At 30.3% G+C, this 19,898-nt stretch overlaps 1 protein-coding gene across 1 annotated transcript in view; it reads right to left on the reverse strand.

Annotated features, from left to right (window-relative positions):
- Nucleotides 1-19,898, reverse strand: part of LOC113374000 (structural maintenance of chromosomes protein 1A-like) — a 38,079-nt gene continuing 18,181 nt past the window's right edge. Inside the window, exons 8-13 of the mRNA XM_026614259.1 lie at nt 19,601-19,831; nt 16,665-16,873; nt 13,413-13,614; nt 10,278-10,489; nt 10,050-10,200; nt 1-78 (exon numbers count right to left, since the gene is read on the reverse strand). Coding sequence (XP_026470044.1) covers nt 1-78; nt 10,050-10,200; nt 10,278-10,489; nt 13,413-13,614; nt 16,665-16,873; nt 19,601-19,831 — 1,083 coding nt within the window. The remainder of the gene's footprint in view (nt 79-10,049; nt 10,201-10,277; nt 10,490-13,412; nt 13,615-16,664; nt 16,874-19,600; nt 19,832-19,898) is intronic.

Here is a 19,898-nt window from a genome sequence, read left to right on the forward strand (position 1 = left end):
TCACGCTTCAACGGTCTCACTCAGAGCACCAGAACCCTCGCTGGGGGTGCTCCCACAGCCCAAATCCATATCCCCATGCTGTGAGATCAAAATCAAATTCATAATCAATAATCCATAACAACAACAAAACACCAGCCCGGGCGATCTTTCCCCAAAACCGTAAAATCCCAAATTTTCCCAAAAATCGCAAAACCCAATTCTATTCTCAATTTACTTTTTCTAAACACCCCTAGTATAACCCACATACATTATATCAAACACAAAACAACAATCATTTTAAAATTTATATTCACTCAAATCTTGCATTAAAACCTAAAACATTTTCATTTAAAACGAGGGAAAAATCAAAATACACTTATCTCTTATACTTAGCTGGCCAGCTGACATTCATAAAAATATGCATACTCACACACTATTTCTCAATTCCCGACTGAACTAAACAACCACTTTCGCAATCAAATCAAAATATTCATCTATTCATGTTAATAATCATCTATTAACCCCTAATTTTCTCTTTTCGCGTCGTATTCCTTCATACGCGAATTATTTCCTTTATTTCCTTGAATCCCTCACAAGGACATCTTTTTTTTTCTCAACATCTTTTTCCCCAATATCATTTTATCCCAGCATTATTCTCAACGGTTATAAAGTATCGCCCAGTGCTCTCTGAGTGATGGAAAAGAAACACCAAAGTACAAACCAACGCCTCTGCACTTGCTGTCAATTCTAACCTATATACTATATACTATCCCTAGCATTACCCCTAATTATTCATCCTGCCTATTTATCTACTTCATTTATTCTATGTAATTTATCTACCTATGCATTTGCTACCTTTTTTTTTTACCTATATTTTCTTACTATTCTATCTTATTACTATTCTTAACTCTATTCTATTTGGGCGTGCATTAATTGTATAAAAGAGAAAAAAAACCAACAGTCTGTGAACAAGTAATTTCTTTTATATAATAAATCTCGCAAAAGAACGAAGAAACAACAGGTGTAATAAATAATAATTATATCAGAAGTAATAACAGTATATTATAGAACATTTGCATACCAAATCGAGCATTGAATTTAAAAAAAAGAACAATTATTAAATGATCTAACTATTTCACCTATGTGTTATACGGTAACTCGCCATTTTTTTTATCTTTACTTTTACTTTGCAAACTATCTCTTTCCTAAAGCCTAGCGACTTATGCATTCTTCGCTTTCGCTTATTTCATTTATTGCATTTCTTATATCTCCCTCTAGTCCTACTTGCATTTCTATTTGTCCCTTTGTCGCATTGCATTCGTCCTCCCTTACGTGTTGTACACGCCCCTTTTGAAGAATAATAGTTCCGTCTCACATGGACCGGACGCGCTCGCAAATTTATCTAATTAAGTATTACTACATATCTATTAATTATCTCCTATTTTGCGATTATGATCTTACTGAATTATTATTATCCTTAATCCTTTATTCCTATCTATCTTATCTATATTTGACTAAACATGTGACTGCCGTCTTGTTGCGCTAATGGAATAATTGCAAAATAACATAACCGGTTGAATGAAAGGGACTAGAAAACCATGATTTTTAAACTGAAGACAATAAAATTCATTCGACGCTTCCTTTATCCATCTTTTCTACCGCGAAAACTAAATATCAATCATTAAGTACTAAACACAAGCAATTCAACAATAATTCAAAAAACAAATTAATAATAAAAACAGCATCAAAGTATTTTTTTAACAGTAACAACCATAAAAAAAACTATCAAATATAAAAATTAAATTTCTAATCCCATTTCACTATTGGCAGTATGAGCCGTATCGACCTTGATGTCAGTGGGCTCGACTGATTACAATTAAATCGGAGTGGCTAAGTCCGCTCTAATTGAAAATCACCAAAGACATCCTGATCAATTCAAATGCATATCGAAAATCGGTGTCACCAAGAGCTTTCGCACTGAATTATATACAAGCTATCCAGGCGGTGGTGATCGACCTAACAAAAATTTGCCACAATTCAAATCCCTGTAAGCCGTTGCTTTCGACGCATTCCCAAATAAATATTCGGCACCTCATATGCACGGAGGCGAATAACTCCGCAATTCTCAAAACTGCTCTAAATTTTGAGATAAAACAAATCATAATAAAAATACTCTAACGCAATAGCGCAAACAAAACTAAACAGAAAAAGAAATTCGCTCGTAATTTAAAAACAGCCACATGTATTCGAAAATTATTGTAAACCCCTGACTCAACAAAAAAAACATATCTATATACAAAGACATCTTCCCTAATTTTAAAATATTTTTTACACTACACTTAAAACTATCTACGCAACTCAAAAATCTAGTACTTAAACCAAAAAAAAAAGCTTTTAGCCTGGCGTTGACATACGTTAGGGACCATAAGTTCGCAACACGAGAACGATGTCTGGGCATTTTCGACCTCACATATACTTGCCCCACGCGTTGTGGCGTCTTAAAAACATAGGGATGAAATGTTTACACAAAAATGGCACTAAAAATTATCCCGCTGCGTCACTTAAATGTCTGTGACTTGAGATCGAATTCGAAGAGAAAATAACTTCGACGATATCTTACCCTTGCAATATGATATTTTAAAATAACTTTCTTTAAAATATTTACGACTATATATATAAAAAAAAATAAACTCTACTCACAAGAACGATTTCCATGAAACAACACTTAACTGTATAACATAACTTAATGTATCTGGCAATCATCATAAATTTTATGTATTAGTGTTTACGAAAATGATTATGAATAACACAATACACTAAACAATTTCAATAATGTTCGTATTAAACAAAAATTCTAAATCTGTATAGAACAATATTTTTCTATACACTAATTATAATAATTTCGAATTTAAAATTTATATTCTAATAATCTTAATTTAAAATGATGGTAATTATAATTAACCTAGGAAACACGTATCTAATAGTACACGAACAAAAGCCTTTCCCAAAAAATCGAAATAAAACAAACCGCGCGACTGAACAAAAAGAAACATTAACGAACAAAAATACAAATACAATAAATAGATTCAGCATTTCAAAATTATTATGAAACAACCTTTAAATTTTACAAATTAAATAGATTTTCAAAATCCACAAATCAAAATTCTAACAATTACTTGAACTACTTGATTATTCGTTTTTGCGCCAACCAATTTCGCAAATTACGTTTACATTAACCCTAACATACATAGAAAACCCCTTTGATCACACAACAACATTTCAATTTATATATACCGCTAAACATTATTTCAAATTGCACTATGTTTTCATAATTTTAAGTGTTCCAACAATCTTCTGTACACTCAACTATGATAACCAAGAGTTCAACAAATTTCATAAATACCAATTTAATAATAACGCGTAATCAAGAAATGCCGAATCTTCGCGAAAAAACAAATCGAAACCCGAAATTGATCAATAACAAAATAACAAAAAAAAATAAAACGAGGAAACTGTAAACTTACACGCAAGGAAAAATAAGCGCGAATGAACCAACAATAAAATTGTTTTACCGAGATCGTAATAATGCCGTCGATGGTGGATCAAATGATTACCAAAACAAATTAATACTTTCTAATCATTTGATCGTTAAACCAACGAAAAGCATACCCGTCGCTTCCACCATTTTGTCACGAATCCCTTTTTATTTATTGTAAAACCCTTTTATTTATTATTTACTACCCTTGATTCATGCCCTAATTTACTATTGTTGTTACATTCGCGGTCTTTCTACACCCTTACCGTGACGTCGCGATCCTGTAAGAAACTGATTACTTTAAAACTACTAATGAAAAGGCGTTTGTTCGTTACTTAATTAACAAACCTATATTTAAACATAACAATACCTTAATCTAAATCATTTCTTATTCTAACATGCAACTTAAACTAGACTTATCTTTAACCACGGCGCAACCAGTGTCCATCACATGTCCATACATCGGGCCCGATTCACATAAATCACTTAACCATCACCTTTAGGTAATTTCACTAAGTCTACTTTCTGTTTGGGGACAGTCTCCGAACGCTGTCCCCCCATGATGTCCTCTAATCTCACATTCAATACATTTTATTAACACTTTCGTGCGCTGGACCGCACGTTTGTCGACACTGAGGCCACGCCGGCAACTCCCAACCCCGACAACGACTACCTCAAGACTACGACTATATCTAGACTACTCAATGCAGACAACCACCCTCAGCCTGCGGACACATTCCTCATCAGGGACATGGATTACACGCATAGGGAGAGGGGTAGTAATGTGTTATTTTACATCCGTGTGCGGGTCCTCACCCACACATTCGTAACAATATGAATAAAAAAAATTAACATCAACCCTTTTTTTTTTTTTTTTTAAAAAAAAAATCTAATATTGTTGTAACATTTTGCTGCATATTGTGATTTTTAATAATTCAATAAAATTATTTTGATTTAGCTTCAGCAGTTTGTTTCATTTCAAAAGTAGGATTTTGATAATACAGCAAAATATTACAAACAATAATTAGTTACATTATTCTTATTGGATATAGTATGCAATCTAATTCGCATAGTTGCATAACTTGTGTGACTGCTTTAAAATGATTAGTAGACAAAAGCGAAGTTGTGACCTATTTGATTTATATACATCAATAAAACTTCTAAAAATTTCTGTGATAAAATTAATTATTTGATCCATTATCACTATCATTAATTGGTCTATTTGCATAAGAATATTAACAAGGTGCAAGATCTCTCTTTCTTTTCACAAATTTAATATTATAATAAATTGTTTAATTTTGTATGATAATTTATTTATTTGATTCGAATTTAAAATATGATCAAAATACTCTGTGTCAGATTCAGTTCAATATTTTTAATAGGATGTTTAAAAATCGCGCGATTATTTCTAACTGAATTCTAACTATATGAGAATCCTGCATCAATCTTCGAAAATTTAAAAAAAAATAGCTTGCACACATGTTGCCATTCTGATGCATTACATCTAGATTGAAATGGAAGATAGTGATAATTCGTCTTGTAATCTAAATTCGTCTTGTAATTATATTTTGTGTTGTCACATACTTCTACATTAATACATTTCTGTAGGCCCTCTTGATTTTAATTTTTATTTTCAAATTTTTATTTTGAACATTCTAACTATACAATATAAAATATTAAATTGAAATTATCATGTTTAGAATGTCAATATTAATAAAAAATTGAGTGGCCTTTCAATTTCTGAATATTTGATACAAATATATTATTATATATATTTTTTCTATATTTTGTTTCCATTTGAATTATTGATACTTCTCATCAAAATTACTTTTGTTATAAGTGAATAAATAATTAAAGCTTTGAACACTCGAAATTCGTAATTAGTTATTATCAAAAAAAAAATAAAAATGCAACTATAAAAACATTAATATTTCAAATAAAACAGATTACGATAAAATTATTCAAAAATCAAAAATAAATATTAAATTAATGAAATTTTAATTGAATAAAATATGTCGCCAATTAATACTTAAAAAATTAAATAATAATAAAATAAAATTTTGTAAAATACATCAAGATTCATAAAATTAACAAAGACATCATAAGCAAATTTGTATTGCGTGCCTTGTCAAGGTTTGAATCCGAATGTTACGTGATATTTCTTTACTCAAATTTCAAAATAGAAATATGATAGAGCTTGTTATGCTATTAACGCAAATAATCGAAATTAGTGTGGACAATAAAAATTTCAATTAGGAAAAATATTATTATTTTCAATTTACGCAAATAATAGAAAACAAATTTACTCAATCGCTTACTAATTTTTCAAAATGAAATTTATTATATTTGTAGAGGAAATTTAGGAAATATTTTTCGTTCAATATAGCACCAACAAATTGAATTGAAATTAAAATGAAATCATTTAGTATCAATAATTCAAACATGGACTTTTTCTATTTTCCTATTTTTTTTTTCAATTTATAATTCTGTTCTATGGGGATAGTTACATTGCTATTATTGACATTAATTAAATTTATCCCCTTCATTTCTGTAACATTTTGTGGTATGGGCAGTTGATTAAATTTAATTATTATTGAAATTTGCATATTCAAGTTCAATTATTTTCACACAAACTTCAAAGTTCATTTAATGTAATATTGAAGATTAAAATTTCATTCTTATGTAATATTTTAAAATTATTTCTAAATTCAACATTTAAATTAAATTCAACATTTGGAAATTATTCTCATGCAAGATTTAATAATATCGATAAAATCAACGAGCGTGTTTTGGTCCCAAAATGAAAATAACAAAATAAATTTATTTGAAAGATCCCGCGGATTCATGAGTCTCTTATAAGTCATCAAAATTACGTCAAATATATTTAAGATCTCGCGGTTTTCACTAACCTTATGAGTCTCCATTCGGGTTTTCCTACCCTTATTAATTATTTATTTGTCAGATACCTATTGTTTCTTTTGAACAATTTAATATTAGGCTATCTGATATGAAGGATTGGCACTATCGCCTGAAAAGTGGCACAATGGCTACACTAAATCCTTTAGGCATTTCGCCTTTATACTGGCATTTAAAGCCACATTAAAAATCGCGACGTTATAAAAGATCAACAGATGTAAATTTACTCTTGATAGGATACTCAAAGTCATTAACTAGAGTCACTAACTTTTCAATTTTACTTTTGAGTCTTTTATATTAACTTGATGACTTTGTAACTAATCTTTACAATTATTTTACTTTGAAATATTTCTGTTATGAAATTCGGACCTGGCAATGCTCGTAATTGTTTTTGTTAAAAAATGCTTAGTTAACAATATTTACTTGAACTTAACCTTGATGGTTACGTGAAGTCAACAAAATAATAGTGTGGTGTTAACAATAATCGAACTGCCCGTTGTTACAAAAAATGTTACCCAAGTACAACCAAAAATCCTAATACTTAAAAAATCAATTGATCAAAAATATTATTTGACAAAATATTATTATTATATTTTAATTGACAAACAAAATCTTAAAAAAAAAAAAATTGAAGACTATGATGTTCTGGTCTGGATGTGTAGTTTGCCAAAAGAAGGATTGGTTTTTCTTACTTGGGGTTACTTTGAAATATTCTGTTATGAAATTCGGACCTGGCAATGCTCGTAATTGTTTTTGTTAAAAAATGCTTAGTTAACAATATTTACTTGAACTTAACCTTGATGGTTACGTGAAGTCAACAAAATAATAGTGGTGTTAACAATAATCGAACTGCCCGTTGTTACAAAAATGTTACCCAAGTACAACCAAAAATCCTAATACTTAAAAAATCAATTTGATCAAAAATATTATTTGACAAAATATTATTATTTATATTTTAATTGACAAACAAAATCTTAAAAAAAAAAAATTGAAGACTATGATGTTCTGGTCTGGATGTGTAGTTTTGCCAAAAGAAGGATTGGTTTTTCTTACTTGGGGAGTGAGCCTTAATCGAGAAGTCTGCGTCGATTTGGGGAGAGTATGTCCTTGTCCCTCTGCGTAAAGTCGCCTTTCTCACGGTGTTATTTGGTATGCCGCCACCTTTAATGCCTCTGATACTTCGTGCCAGTCCTGATCCTGCTGGTTTTCAGCTGTTGCTGCAGCGCCGGATGCAAAATTTCTGCTACTCAGCTTCTTGCTCGACACTCACAGCACATTCAACACTGCACTTCACCACGAGGTAATCCCACCGCTGCCACCATGAAATGTTATGAGTTGTTGTTGTGGGGTTGATTGGATTGGATTGGGTTCCAAATATAGATTGATCCACTCTCCAATGGGGGTGCTAGATCAGTCCAACCTTGATCTGGTGTCGTGGGCAGAGCTTAGAGTTTATAATAGAAAATAACAACACTGGTATGAGTCTCCTCAGAACCGTGAGCACTTTATATTGGTATAGGCTGAAAGATGTCTTTACGCAAAGTAGAATACAAACACTGAATCTAATTTCGACTATAACTTTATTTAATCTTTAATAACTTCACATCACAAACTAGCATAGATTCGTGCTAAGACATACTCTAAGACATTATGGCTAGACTTTTGACTAAGACATCACTGGTTAATACAAATAATTCTGACTCTATATATTATACATTGTACGTGTCAATTCTAGGAATGGCGTCTTCCGCGTTCATGTAAAGATCTTGGACTTCGATCAACATTGAACAATGAATTCATATTTTGATCAAAAGCACGTGGATCGTGTTATTACAGAACAGTACCTAGTTCCGAAACGTTGACAGTAAACAAATAATTAAATAAAGAAATTGTTTATTAAAAACTTTCTGTTTTTTTATTTTGTATTATTTTTGGATTCTTGTTCGAAACTCTACAATATATATATATATAATATATATATATATATATTATATATATATTATATATATATATTGAATAGTCTTCAATTTGATGTTGATGTATATGTTTAATTTGAGTTAACATATTAGAGAAAAAAACATTTTTTTAGAAAAAATTATGAATAACTAAAAGATTAATTTGACTAATTTGACTAAAAGTAATAATAACTTTTTTACGAAAAATTGCTTAAAAAAGGTAAACAGATAGTTCCTTTGTATTGGGCGGAAGAGGAAGATATTGAATTTGAACAAGAAGGTGAAAATGAATTATTAGAATTCGTTTGTAAATAAATTATTCTATTATTAATGATGTTGTTACCCTTACCACTTGGACAATAGTTACCCTTCGCACTTGGTCAACAACATCATTAATAATAGATTAATTTATTTACAAACGAATTCTAATAATTCATTTTCACCTTCTTGTTCAAATTCAATAGCTTCCTCTTCCGCCCAATAGAAAGGAACTATCTGTTTACCTTTTTTAAGCAATTTTTCGTATTTTTTAAAAAAGTTATTTTCTTCAGAAGGATTCCGATTAGTTTTTAGTTTTGATAATACTTTTAATTGCCTTTTTTCGGTTTTTAAGTCTGGAACCCCGTCTGATAGGGTCACCGATTCTGTTTACAGGTTGGATTGCAATGATTGCAATATGTGTTATATTGGAGAAAGTTCCCAGTATATTTATAAGAGAGTTAATCAACATATTTATAATTCAAAAAATCCAAACCAATTCAAAACGATGTTTTCAGATCATATGCTCAATCTCAATCACACTTTTAACACTTCACATCCTGTTATTCTTTATATCGAAAAAAATAGTGACCTTAGAAAATTTGCTGAATCCTTTTTTATTTCATTAAATTCCTCCTCTTGTGTTAACAAACGCAATTCATCCCACCTTTTACATGATAGTTACCAGATAGTTATTGATTTTATTAAAAAAACAAAAAATTAATTTGCTTATTTCTTTTATATTATTTTTTACAATTTTGTTTTTTCTTTGTTCTAACTTTTACTTGGTTTGCTTTTTCCTTTTGATCAATTCCAGCTCAACCTCTGTGTTCGATGCGTTTTCGTGCCTCGTAGAATTTGTCCTTGATGCGTCCCCTCCCATTCCTATCAATACGCCTATTGAAATAATTCAGTCGAGTCTAGATGCTCGGTATGGGCGTGTTTCTCGCTTCACAATGATGCTTTTCATAACTTTTAGTCAAATTAGTTTTCAAATCTTTTAGTTATTCATAATTTTTTCTAAAAAATGTTTTTTTCTCTAATATGTTATTAAGTTTAATTTTTTAAAATAAATTTTTGTTGAGTGTTTTTGTCCTGTGGTGTGTATAATGTTTCTCTATGCTATAATTAATCTATATTGTTGTTTATATTAGTTAATAAAATTTTCAAATTGTTGTAGTTGCTGAATGATGACACGCATCTTGTGTCGAAACGTATAAATAAAAGTTTTTATACTTTATACCTTTTTTATTTCGACGAATGGGCTGCTAGTTACTTTGAAATATATATATATATATATATATATATATATATATATATATATATATATATATATAGATAGTCTACAAATATACTATTTCACAAACTGCAATAAAAGTATTTTATTAAAATAAAATTAAACTTACATTTTGATTATAGTCTAATGATGCTTTATCTGCGTCATCAGGTGTTTTGCAAACCAAGGTATTTCCAATAACATGATTAACTGCTCTATAAATAGTATTTTCATATTGCAGTACATCAATTAACAATCTTATATTCTCTTCTTCTCTATTTCTGCAATAAGAATATCCCAATAATACCAACTAAATTATTAGAATTCATTCACAGTTTGTTGTTCGTTTTCACATTACCTAAGGTTTTCAATAATACGTTTAGTTGAAATAGAGTCAAGCGGCAAAAATGTTTCAATACCTAGTTTTTCCATTTTCAACGTTGATATGCAACTTTTAGCGGTAGATTCTGTATCTACGACTATTGCAAACAAATATTTTCTTACCACTTTGGTTGCGGCAATATTATATCTTGCATGTATCGGCTGGCAAAGATCCAAAAATCGACCATACTATATAAAAAAATTAATATTCTTATTTATATGTTTATTTACTCACATATCAATATTATTTCAACAAATATAAATCAAATAAATTTCATGTAAATTATAAAAATATTTATGAAATTCTACTGTTGTTTCTCCAGTTCTTTTTTGATATGAACTTTAGATTTACATTTTATTTTAAACACCAATCAGAACAAAAAGTTCCGCAAGTCGTCGTGATGCTACTTCTTTTCAACGTTGTTTTTTTAAAGGCAATCTGAAATAATGTGTTTTATATTAAAAGGCAAATATTCATTCTAATTGTGATGATATCCGAGTCAAAAAGCAAGACCATATTTTGACTGTCAAATACACATTAGTTATTATTTAGAAATTTTGAACTCTTGTTTTTTCATTATTATTAAAACTGTTAGGGACAACTAGAATCTTACCAGATCTTAGGACCATACAAGCATAGTTTTAACACAATTTTTGATAAAGACAATAAACCTCATCTCAGATTAAGACATTAACATGGAACGCATGACATTAATCTTTCACTCAAATCTCATTTATTAATATTTATACAATTAATGATGAATGAAATAAAATTTATCACAAATGTTTTGATAATAACAAAATGAAACAAAAATAATACATTTTAATTATAAGAAGACTTAAATCCCTACATTGGTTTAGAGAAGTCATCAAATTAATTGTCTCTATCACCTATTTTGAATTTAACGGCACCCCAATGGGATCGCCTGCACTTCCCTCACTAGTAGAAATTTCCTTACAACTAATAGAAAACAAAATATTTAAAAATTATAATAAACAAATTTTTTATTTCCGCTATGTAGATGATATTATTACTTGTATTCCGGAAGAAGTCTTTAGCATCGTTACCGATAATTTCAACAATTTTAATAAAAAACTACAGTTTACTGTGGAATTAGAGATAATGATTTTGATTAGCTTTCTAAACATCAGACTAATACGTACAAATGACCACCGACTAATTACTAACTGGTACCAGAAATTAACTAGCTCCAGACGATATTTAAATTACCACTCATACCACCCTCTAAAATGAAAATAGCAACAATAATAAGTTTAACAGACCACGCCATACAACTATCTAATAAAAATTTCTGGGACACCAATATTGACCTGGTAATAAGCACACTAAAAAATAACTCTTACCCTACAAACATAATTAACTCTGTCATAAATAACAGACGCAACTACTTTCCAACAAACAAAACGACCTCACCGACCATATAAACCGTTTAAACTTAGAATCATATACTGATGTCATTTGTCAATCATATGTAAAAGATTTATATTTTTCGTGGAAAAAACTGTTTCAACAATGTGGCATTTTGTTCGTATGTAACTGCGATACAACACTTAGTTCGATTTAAAACAAATTTAATCTAAGTCTAATTCTGATCAGATTAATTGCTCTAATTGCGAACACTTTTATATCGGAGAAACCAGCCAAAATCTGAGTAAACGCCTTCATCAACATAAAAACAACTCAAAAAATCCGAAGCAATTCAAGACTATGTTAACCGAGCATATTAAAAATTTAAACCATAATTTAGATTTTTTCAACCCTAAAATTTTACATTTTGAAGAGAACGTAATCAAAAGAAGATTCGCTGAGGTGTGTTGCAATTGCATAACGACAGGGTCATAAACAAACGTTCGACAATACGTAATTATTTTTCTGTTACACAAATATTGATAAAGTTATGATTGTTTAAATTGTGCGCGGCTGTCCAACCAGAGTGTCTTTCGAGCCTTTTAATGCTTCACAATAAGAGAAGTTACTGTAAAATATATGATAGAAAAAGTTGTAGCTCATTTAATCATCTTTAATATAGTATATTACAAGTTCTGATAAAATCAGAATTAAGAGTTATAATCCAATTAATGCAGGGGTGTGTGAGGGAGTGGAAATTGTTTTCACTTCTGAACTTAAGATTAAGATTAGCACATTTCCAAAATATCAAGCAAATTGGAGAACAGTAAAAAAAATTTACAGGGCACACGCTTTTTTCCTCTGCATTAATTTTGTTGATTGTAGGTTGAATAGAGCACATGTGAACAGGATTTGACAAATTAAATCACTTCATATAAGTATGAACTTAAGTATTAATGTATATTGAATTATTAGCGAGAAAAATGTAATTTAGATATTAAAAATACTTTAGATATTAATAGTAGAAATATGGTACGAAATTATAAAAATTATAGGCAACATTATTGAAGCAATTAATTTGGGTAGAAAAATCCAAGGTGATATTGTACCTTTACCGCGCATGCTATATATTAATTCTTTCTGAATTTGTTATACTTCTTAAAATATTTCAATTTTCAACATGTGTATCTTGACAATATGACAACAAATACATCACAAAGGCAGACGATGATTTTTTGTGTGATAAATTTGGAAAATCAATATTTTGGTCGTGAATAAACAAAAAATCATTCATTTATACATCAACATCTACAGGTATGAGTAAACACCTTGTATAACCCTTAGATGCATTAAAATAAATTGAGCTATTGGAAATAAATTTGTTCTATAAATCGCACAGTATAATTTTTAATATAAAATTTTATTGAACATATTTTGATCTTTGTTAAAGGGATAATTAAAGTGTTAACTGTGGGAATTGAGAATAATCTTTAATTTTTTTAATAATAAGAAAGAATAATCTTTTATACTAATAATAAGAAAATGAAAATATCTACACTAATTTATATTCTTCAACTTTTATATCCATTAACATTTCGCTTTGCTTGGTAGCAAATTTCACAACATTCTCGTTGCATTCATAAAATCTAGATTGAATAAGAACATTTTACTTGAAAAATAACTTATTTGTCATAAATATTTAAATTTGTTCAGTAATCGCTTGGCTCTAGCTTTTAAACTTACCACCCCTTCATGTAGTTCCTTAAGTCTTGTTAAAACACTCTGCCTTCGTTTTTCTTCAAAATAATCTTCTTTACTGCATCGAGCTTCTTGCAGTCTGCACTTATTTTCTTCAATTTCATTTAATAAGATATTTTGACGTTCTTGCAGCCTTCCAATTTGGTCACTTCTTTGTTGTATTTCAGTTAATTCTAAATTCATCGATCTGAAAATGAAGAAAAACTTGAATACATTACCTTTTTATTATACAATAATTTGACGACCAGTCGTCTTTTGAATCGCGAGAAATTTGAAAATAATATTTGTTAATTTATCAAGACTTTTCATCTATATGTGAGAAACAATATTTATACTATTATACTATTCTAATTTATACTATTTACACTATTCTAATATATAGAATATAGATAATATTTTTTACGATGCAAAATAAAACGTGGTGTATGGCATCGTGCCTTAAGGCATATTGCTGTAACTTCCCGTACTGCGATAAAATATTCGAAGAATATTAATTTTGTTCAAAATTTTCTTATATTTCGATTTTTTTTTCTTTCCCGAAAAACGACCGTTTTGCCAACACAGAAGAAAGTTTTTTGAATAATTCAAATCGGATGCCAAAATGTTCAGAAATATTTAAAATGTTCGATTTTTGGACGATTACAATAACTTACACTTTGAAAAGTTAAATATAGGCATGACTCAGGTGAAAAGTTTGTATTTGTTTCCTAAACGCTTATTTTATGTTATCCCCGTCCGTGAATCAATTTACATATTAATTACAATTTCATGGTTAGTTATGAACTTTGTTCAAAAATCAAAATATCGAAAAAGTCGTTTTTTTGCATAAATTAAAAAAAAACAAAATTCTCAAACAAATCTAATTTACAGAGAAATTACAGCAACATGCCTTAAGCAATAAGGTCCTGCATAACTAGTTTTTATTTAGAAAAAATATTTATGAAAATACTTATACGACATTATTGAAGTCAATATTTTAAGTGGCAAAATGATGTTGTTGGATACCAATACCAATATTCTTTCAGTTATACCATTCGAACTCATACAACTTAAGCAATGACCACGAATAAGTCACATATAAGGGCTAAAAATGACCGTTATAATATAATCTAGAAAAATCCATGGCCTTTTGTAATTAAATTGATGTCATAAATAATAGTGGACCTTTACGCCGCCATTTGTTATATTTTTCAATTATATAAATGTGCGCAAGCCAAGATGGATGAAGTCATGGCAAAGGATGTTCCTGTCAAAATAGTGCCAGGTGATGTATAGGCAAGTTGTGATTAATAGGGCGTTTACTTACAGAGTTGGCACACAGATTATACCGAGGAGAATCGTAAATTAAAATTCATGTATAATAAGGATTACCCGAAATGAATGATAAAGAACTGGACAACCAGGATGGTGTTTGTATTAATAAACGCACCATTTTACTTCTCCAAATTAATGACCAGAGCATTGGGCAGATTGTGAAATAAGATTTTAATAAATTATTATATATTAATAAATTAGTATAATAAGGATTACCCGAAATGAATGATAAAGTACTGGACAACCAGGATGGTGTTTGTATTAATAAACGCACCGTTTTACTTCTCCAAATTAATGACCAGAGCATTGGGCAGATTGTGAAATAAGATTTTAATAAATTATTTATATGACATTCTTATTCCAGACAAAAACTGGAATGATCTCAAATACCAACTTGCAGTAGTTTGAAAGCCCTTAAAAATTAGGACTTACAATAAAGCTTTCGAAATGTGAGTTCCTGAAGGAGAAAGTGAGGTGAAACGGATATCTCTGGCGACGGTATAGAACCAGGTTCACGGAAGGTTAAAGCCATTGAGGAATTTTCAGCACCCAAGGAAATGCATGATGTAAGAAGTTTCATAGGGCTAGCGAGCTTCTTTCGTCGATTTGTGCCATGCTTTGCAGACGGGAGCAGATTGTTGACGGCCCTACTCAAAACTGATGTGAAGTTGAGCAAACCATGGTCATCACAAAGTATTGAATGACATGAAGCATGCATTAACAAGCAGGCCACTGTTCAAGATTTGCTTGCCTGCTTGTTAATGCATGCTTCATGTCATTCAATACTGTATGTAACTTGAGTTACATACAGATGCAAGTTCCTTGGGATTGGCAGACATGCTTTCACAGAGCGGAGATGATCTGCCTTTCTGAAAACTAATCATTTATACGCAACCTCAAAAGCCGTCATGTTTTTTAACTTTCCATAAGGTAAGCTATTGTAATCTTCCAAAAATCGAAACTAAAAACTTTTGCATATTTTTACGTCTCAGAAATTTCAAATCATTTCAGCATAACTCAGAAAAATGTATGTGTGTGTGTATGTACGTTTGTGTGGATTTTCGCCGAAGTTTTCAGGGGCACCGCTTAACCAATTTAAATGATTCAAAAAGCATTCGATTCCTACTTATAGGGATTAGCGCTGATTAGTTTTTTGGTCGGTCCAGCCGTTTCCGAAATACGAAACAAAAAGTGCAGAATTCTATTACCTTACCATTCGTCTACGACTCAAGTGATAAGAAAGTATGTTGCAAGCTATCTATACCCATGATTCATAAAATTTCAAAATTTTGGACAGACTTGAATATTTACACACAGCGTTTTTACACACAAATACATGCGCAGCCGCATAATGAGGGCCTGTCATCGCTACTGTCTGTTGATACTCCTTCATAATGCAATCCCAGTTTGCGGAATTAAAAGCATTTCTGATATCTAATGAAGCTACAAGACAGTACTTCTTTGCACCGCCATTCCATAAAATTCGAGCCTTTAAACTCGAGCAATGAAAAATACAAACTGTATTTTTCATTGCTCGAATTTTATAAACTCGAATACTGTATTATACAGTATTTATAAATTTCAATCTACTTGAAAATATTTAAATTCCCTAGAATACGTCATTCCATTACGGCAAGTTCCAGCAATTTGCCTTAAGGTCATGCATCACTAGTCGAATGAATTTAATCGGACAAACTGCATAACAATTGTTTGCAACCTTTGCGTTCCGTGTAAAAGACATTTTTTGATCCGATTGATTCATGTGAAAGAGATTTTTTAACCATATAGAACTATATATAAATATAGATAACAATATATAAATAGATGCAATATTTCAATATATGTATATTGGAAATATCTAATTTATTTAATCAAATATATAGTACGGCAATGTTTCTAGTGTGCCAGTAGCATTAAACTTACTGTATTTGCCTTTCATATTTTTCAGAATCCATTTTTACTATTTTAGCTTCAAGCGCCACTTTTTGATTTTGTAAGGTTTGCTTTTCCATCATCAATCTGTTTAAGTTATCTTCCCTCTGTTTGATTGCACGATCAATATTGATTTGCTCGCATGTTAGCAATGCTGTTTTCTTATCGCTTTCATTTTTGATATTATAATAATCTCGAAGCTGAAAAATTAAAGAAGTGATGTTTTCATTTTCGCTAAACATGTGAAATACGTATTTCACACACACACACACACACACACACACACACACACACATATATATATATATATATATATATATATATACTTATATATATATATAAGTATACATGTATATTAATGTATATATATATATATATATATATACAGGGCCGGTCCTGGGGTTCTCAGCGCCCGCATGCAAGATTTGTTTTAGCGCCCCCCCCCCAATAATTTTAACTGTTTTAACAGTTTTTCGTTAAAATTATACAAACATTTACGTTAATTTTTTAGTCATTCTGGATTTAGTACACAAAAAAAATGGATAAAATCTAAAAGCGTATAAAATACATTGATTTAAATTTGTTTAGAAAATCGAGGCAATTCGCGGGTTGATCATAATCAAATATTTTTAAATTCTCAATTATTTCTAATATATGTGTAATATTAATATTTGGGTTTTGAAACATTTAACTTATTTATTATGCGATTTATTCTATAGAACAAATCACGCCAAAAGAGCAAAAAAACTAGTATTTGATTTTTAAACATAACACTCGCATTTCATGGTTTAATTTAAATTAAATTTTCACTATTTACAATATCCAAAATTTATTCGTAAACTTCTCCTTATTGGTATCGTAAGGGCCGAATTGTATTCAGCTTTATTTCCCCATCAGATACAGAGTATTGTTGTTTTAAAGTTAAACTTTTAAATTATTTTTTAAAGTGTCCAAAGATTAGTAAAAGATGCAAAGAAATTACTTATTCCCTTAACTAAACGGGAACAAACAAATTATAATTGTATCTGTATTATTTATGCATAGTTAATAATTGAATTTTGTATAGAAAAAGTTTAAAGATTTTTTTTCCTATACATTTTGCTTCCATTTTTAATATTCGCTCCATAAACTATGCTCCATTTAATATAATTTTTTGCACATTTAGCTCTGTATCTGCAAAATGACTGGACCTCCTTTACTAATAACTAATCACCTCTTCTCTCAAAAACTCGATTTGTATTTTCTGCACTCTTTGATCTGTATGTCCGTAACGGCTGGACCTGCCTTTTAAACCATTCAAATCGGTTTATCCGTGCGCCCGAAAACGTGGACGAAAAACTGCGGACATTCAAAACACACACACACACATCCAATTTTTTTTCTGAGGTATTCCAAAATGTTCAGAAACATTCAAAACGTCGAGAAATGCAAAAATTTTCATTTTCGATTTTCGGGAAGTTAAGAAAAAAATAATAATAATTATGAAATTTCTCCCGAAGGAGAAGTTTGTTTTCATCTAAAAATCCGATTCGCTAATTTTATGTCTTCTCGACGTTTCAAGCCATTCTGAATCGAATGAGACCAAATTTGGAAAAAGTATGTGTGTGTGTATATATGAACAGATTTTTTGCCGTAAAACGACATTTCCCCAAAAATGTCCGGACCGATTTCAAAAATTAACTAGATGTAAGTGGAATTCTGTCTTGAGGCAATTATGGCATCGTGCCTTAAGGCAAATTGCTGAAACTTCCCGTACCGTAACGAAATGTTCGAGGAATATTGAATGTTTTCAAATAGATTATTATAAATATTGTAACATTGTCTAATATTTATAAGAATTATATAAACTGAATTGCAGAGTTGAAATTATTTGTAAAGTATATTAGAACTATAGTCAGAATTAAAAATAAAATCTGAAATATTTCGATATACAAAAAACTACAAAAAAAAAAAAAAAATGGAACAAAATTTTTTTTCCCAAAATCAATTATTTTGTTAAGACAAGCAGAAAGTTCTTTGAATCATTTAAATCGGACGCTTAGTTCTCTCAAAAATTGCCATTTTTTACATATTTAGCTCCATATCTTCAAAATGGCTGGGCCTACCTTTGCCAAAAACTAATAAACACTTCTCCCAATCATTACTAATTGAATGTTTTTTAGATCATTCCAATCGGATACTCCGTTCTCTCAAAAATTCGATTTCTATTTTCTGCACTCTTTGCTCCGTATTTCCGAAACGGCTGGACCTGCCTTTGCCAAAAACTAATCAGCTCTTTTCCCTATCAATAGGAATCGAATGTTTTTTGAACCATTCAAATCGGTTGATCCGTGCGCCCTAAAACGTGACTGGAAATTTGTATCCATACATACATACACACACACACACACATCCATTTTTTCTGAGGTATGCCAAAACGTTCAGAAACCTTCAAAACGTCGAGAAATGTAAAAATTTTCAATTCCGATTTTCGGCCCATTACAATAACTTACCCTACGGGAAGTTAAAAAGCCCCATTCGATGTATCTCGATGAGTACTAGCGTTTCAGTTTTGTGCGACGATCGACCGAACCGTTTCTTTGTAAATCGCAGAAAAGTGAAAAAATTTTCGTTCACGTTTTAGCCCGCAATTCTGAATCGATTTTGAATTTTAAAAAACTATTCCAAAGATATTGGTTGGGAATCGTGTTGATTAGTTTTTGGTAAAGATCGACCGGGCCGTTATCGTACTACGTTTTGGTTGAGTAAACATAAAAATTGGGTAGTAGGCTTTTGTGGCAAAAACATAAACTTCTTCATCGCCAAGTTAAATATAACACGCGGCTAACGAATCAAATTACTGAGCACAAACTTCAAATGAGATAAAAAGTTTTTATGTATTTAAACAATGATATTAGTAATTTTAAAACAAATTTTAGTTATCAAACCTGGGATTCCTCCAGACTAATAATAGTAGAAGTGGATAATTCAGAATCTGTGATTTCTGACAGAAATAAGTTATAATTTCTCTCGACATTTTGGATTGAATGTTCATATGCGTTCTTCTCCTCGACAGCTTTTGCCAGATTTTTTTCGGCAGAATCAAGCTGTTTCCGCAATCCTATTATTTCCTCCTGGGCCTGAACGTACGGATCTCTTTGTTTAGCGATATCAGCATACTGAAAACAATACTCGTCAATGAATAGCCACTAGAGGACAGATAAAGGATAATAGCTACCCTAGTTG

Source organism: Ctenocephalides felis, unplaced genomic scaffold (genome assembly GCF_003426905.1).
Source record: "Ctenocephalides felis isolate EL2017-DRISC unplaced genomic scaffold, ASM342690v1 CF-g0.4_SCAFFOLD_01604, whole genome shotgun sequence".
Lineage (NCBI taxonomy): Eukaryota > Metazoa > Arthropoda > Insecta > Siphonaptera > Pulicidae > Ctenocephalides > Ctenocephalides felis.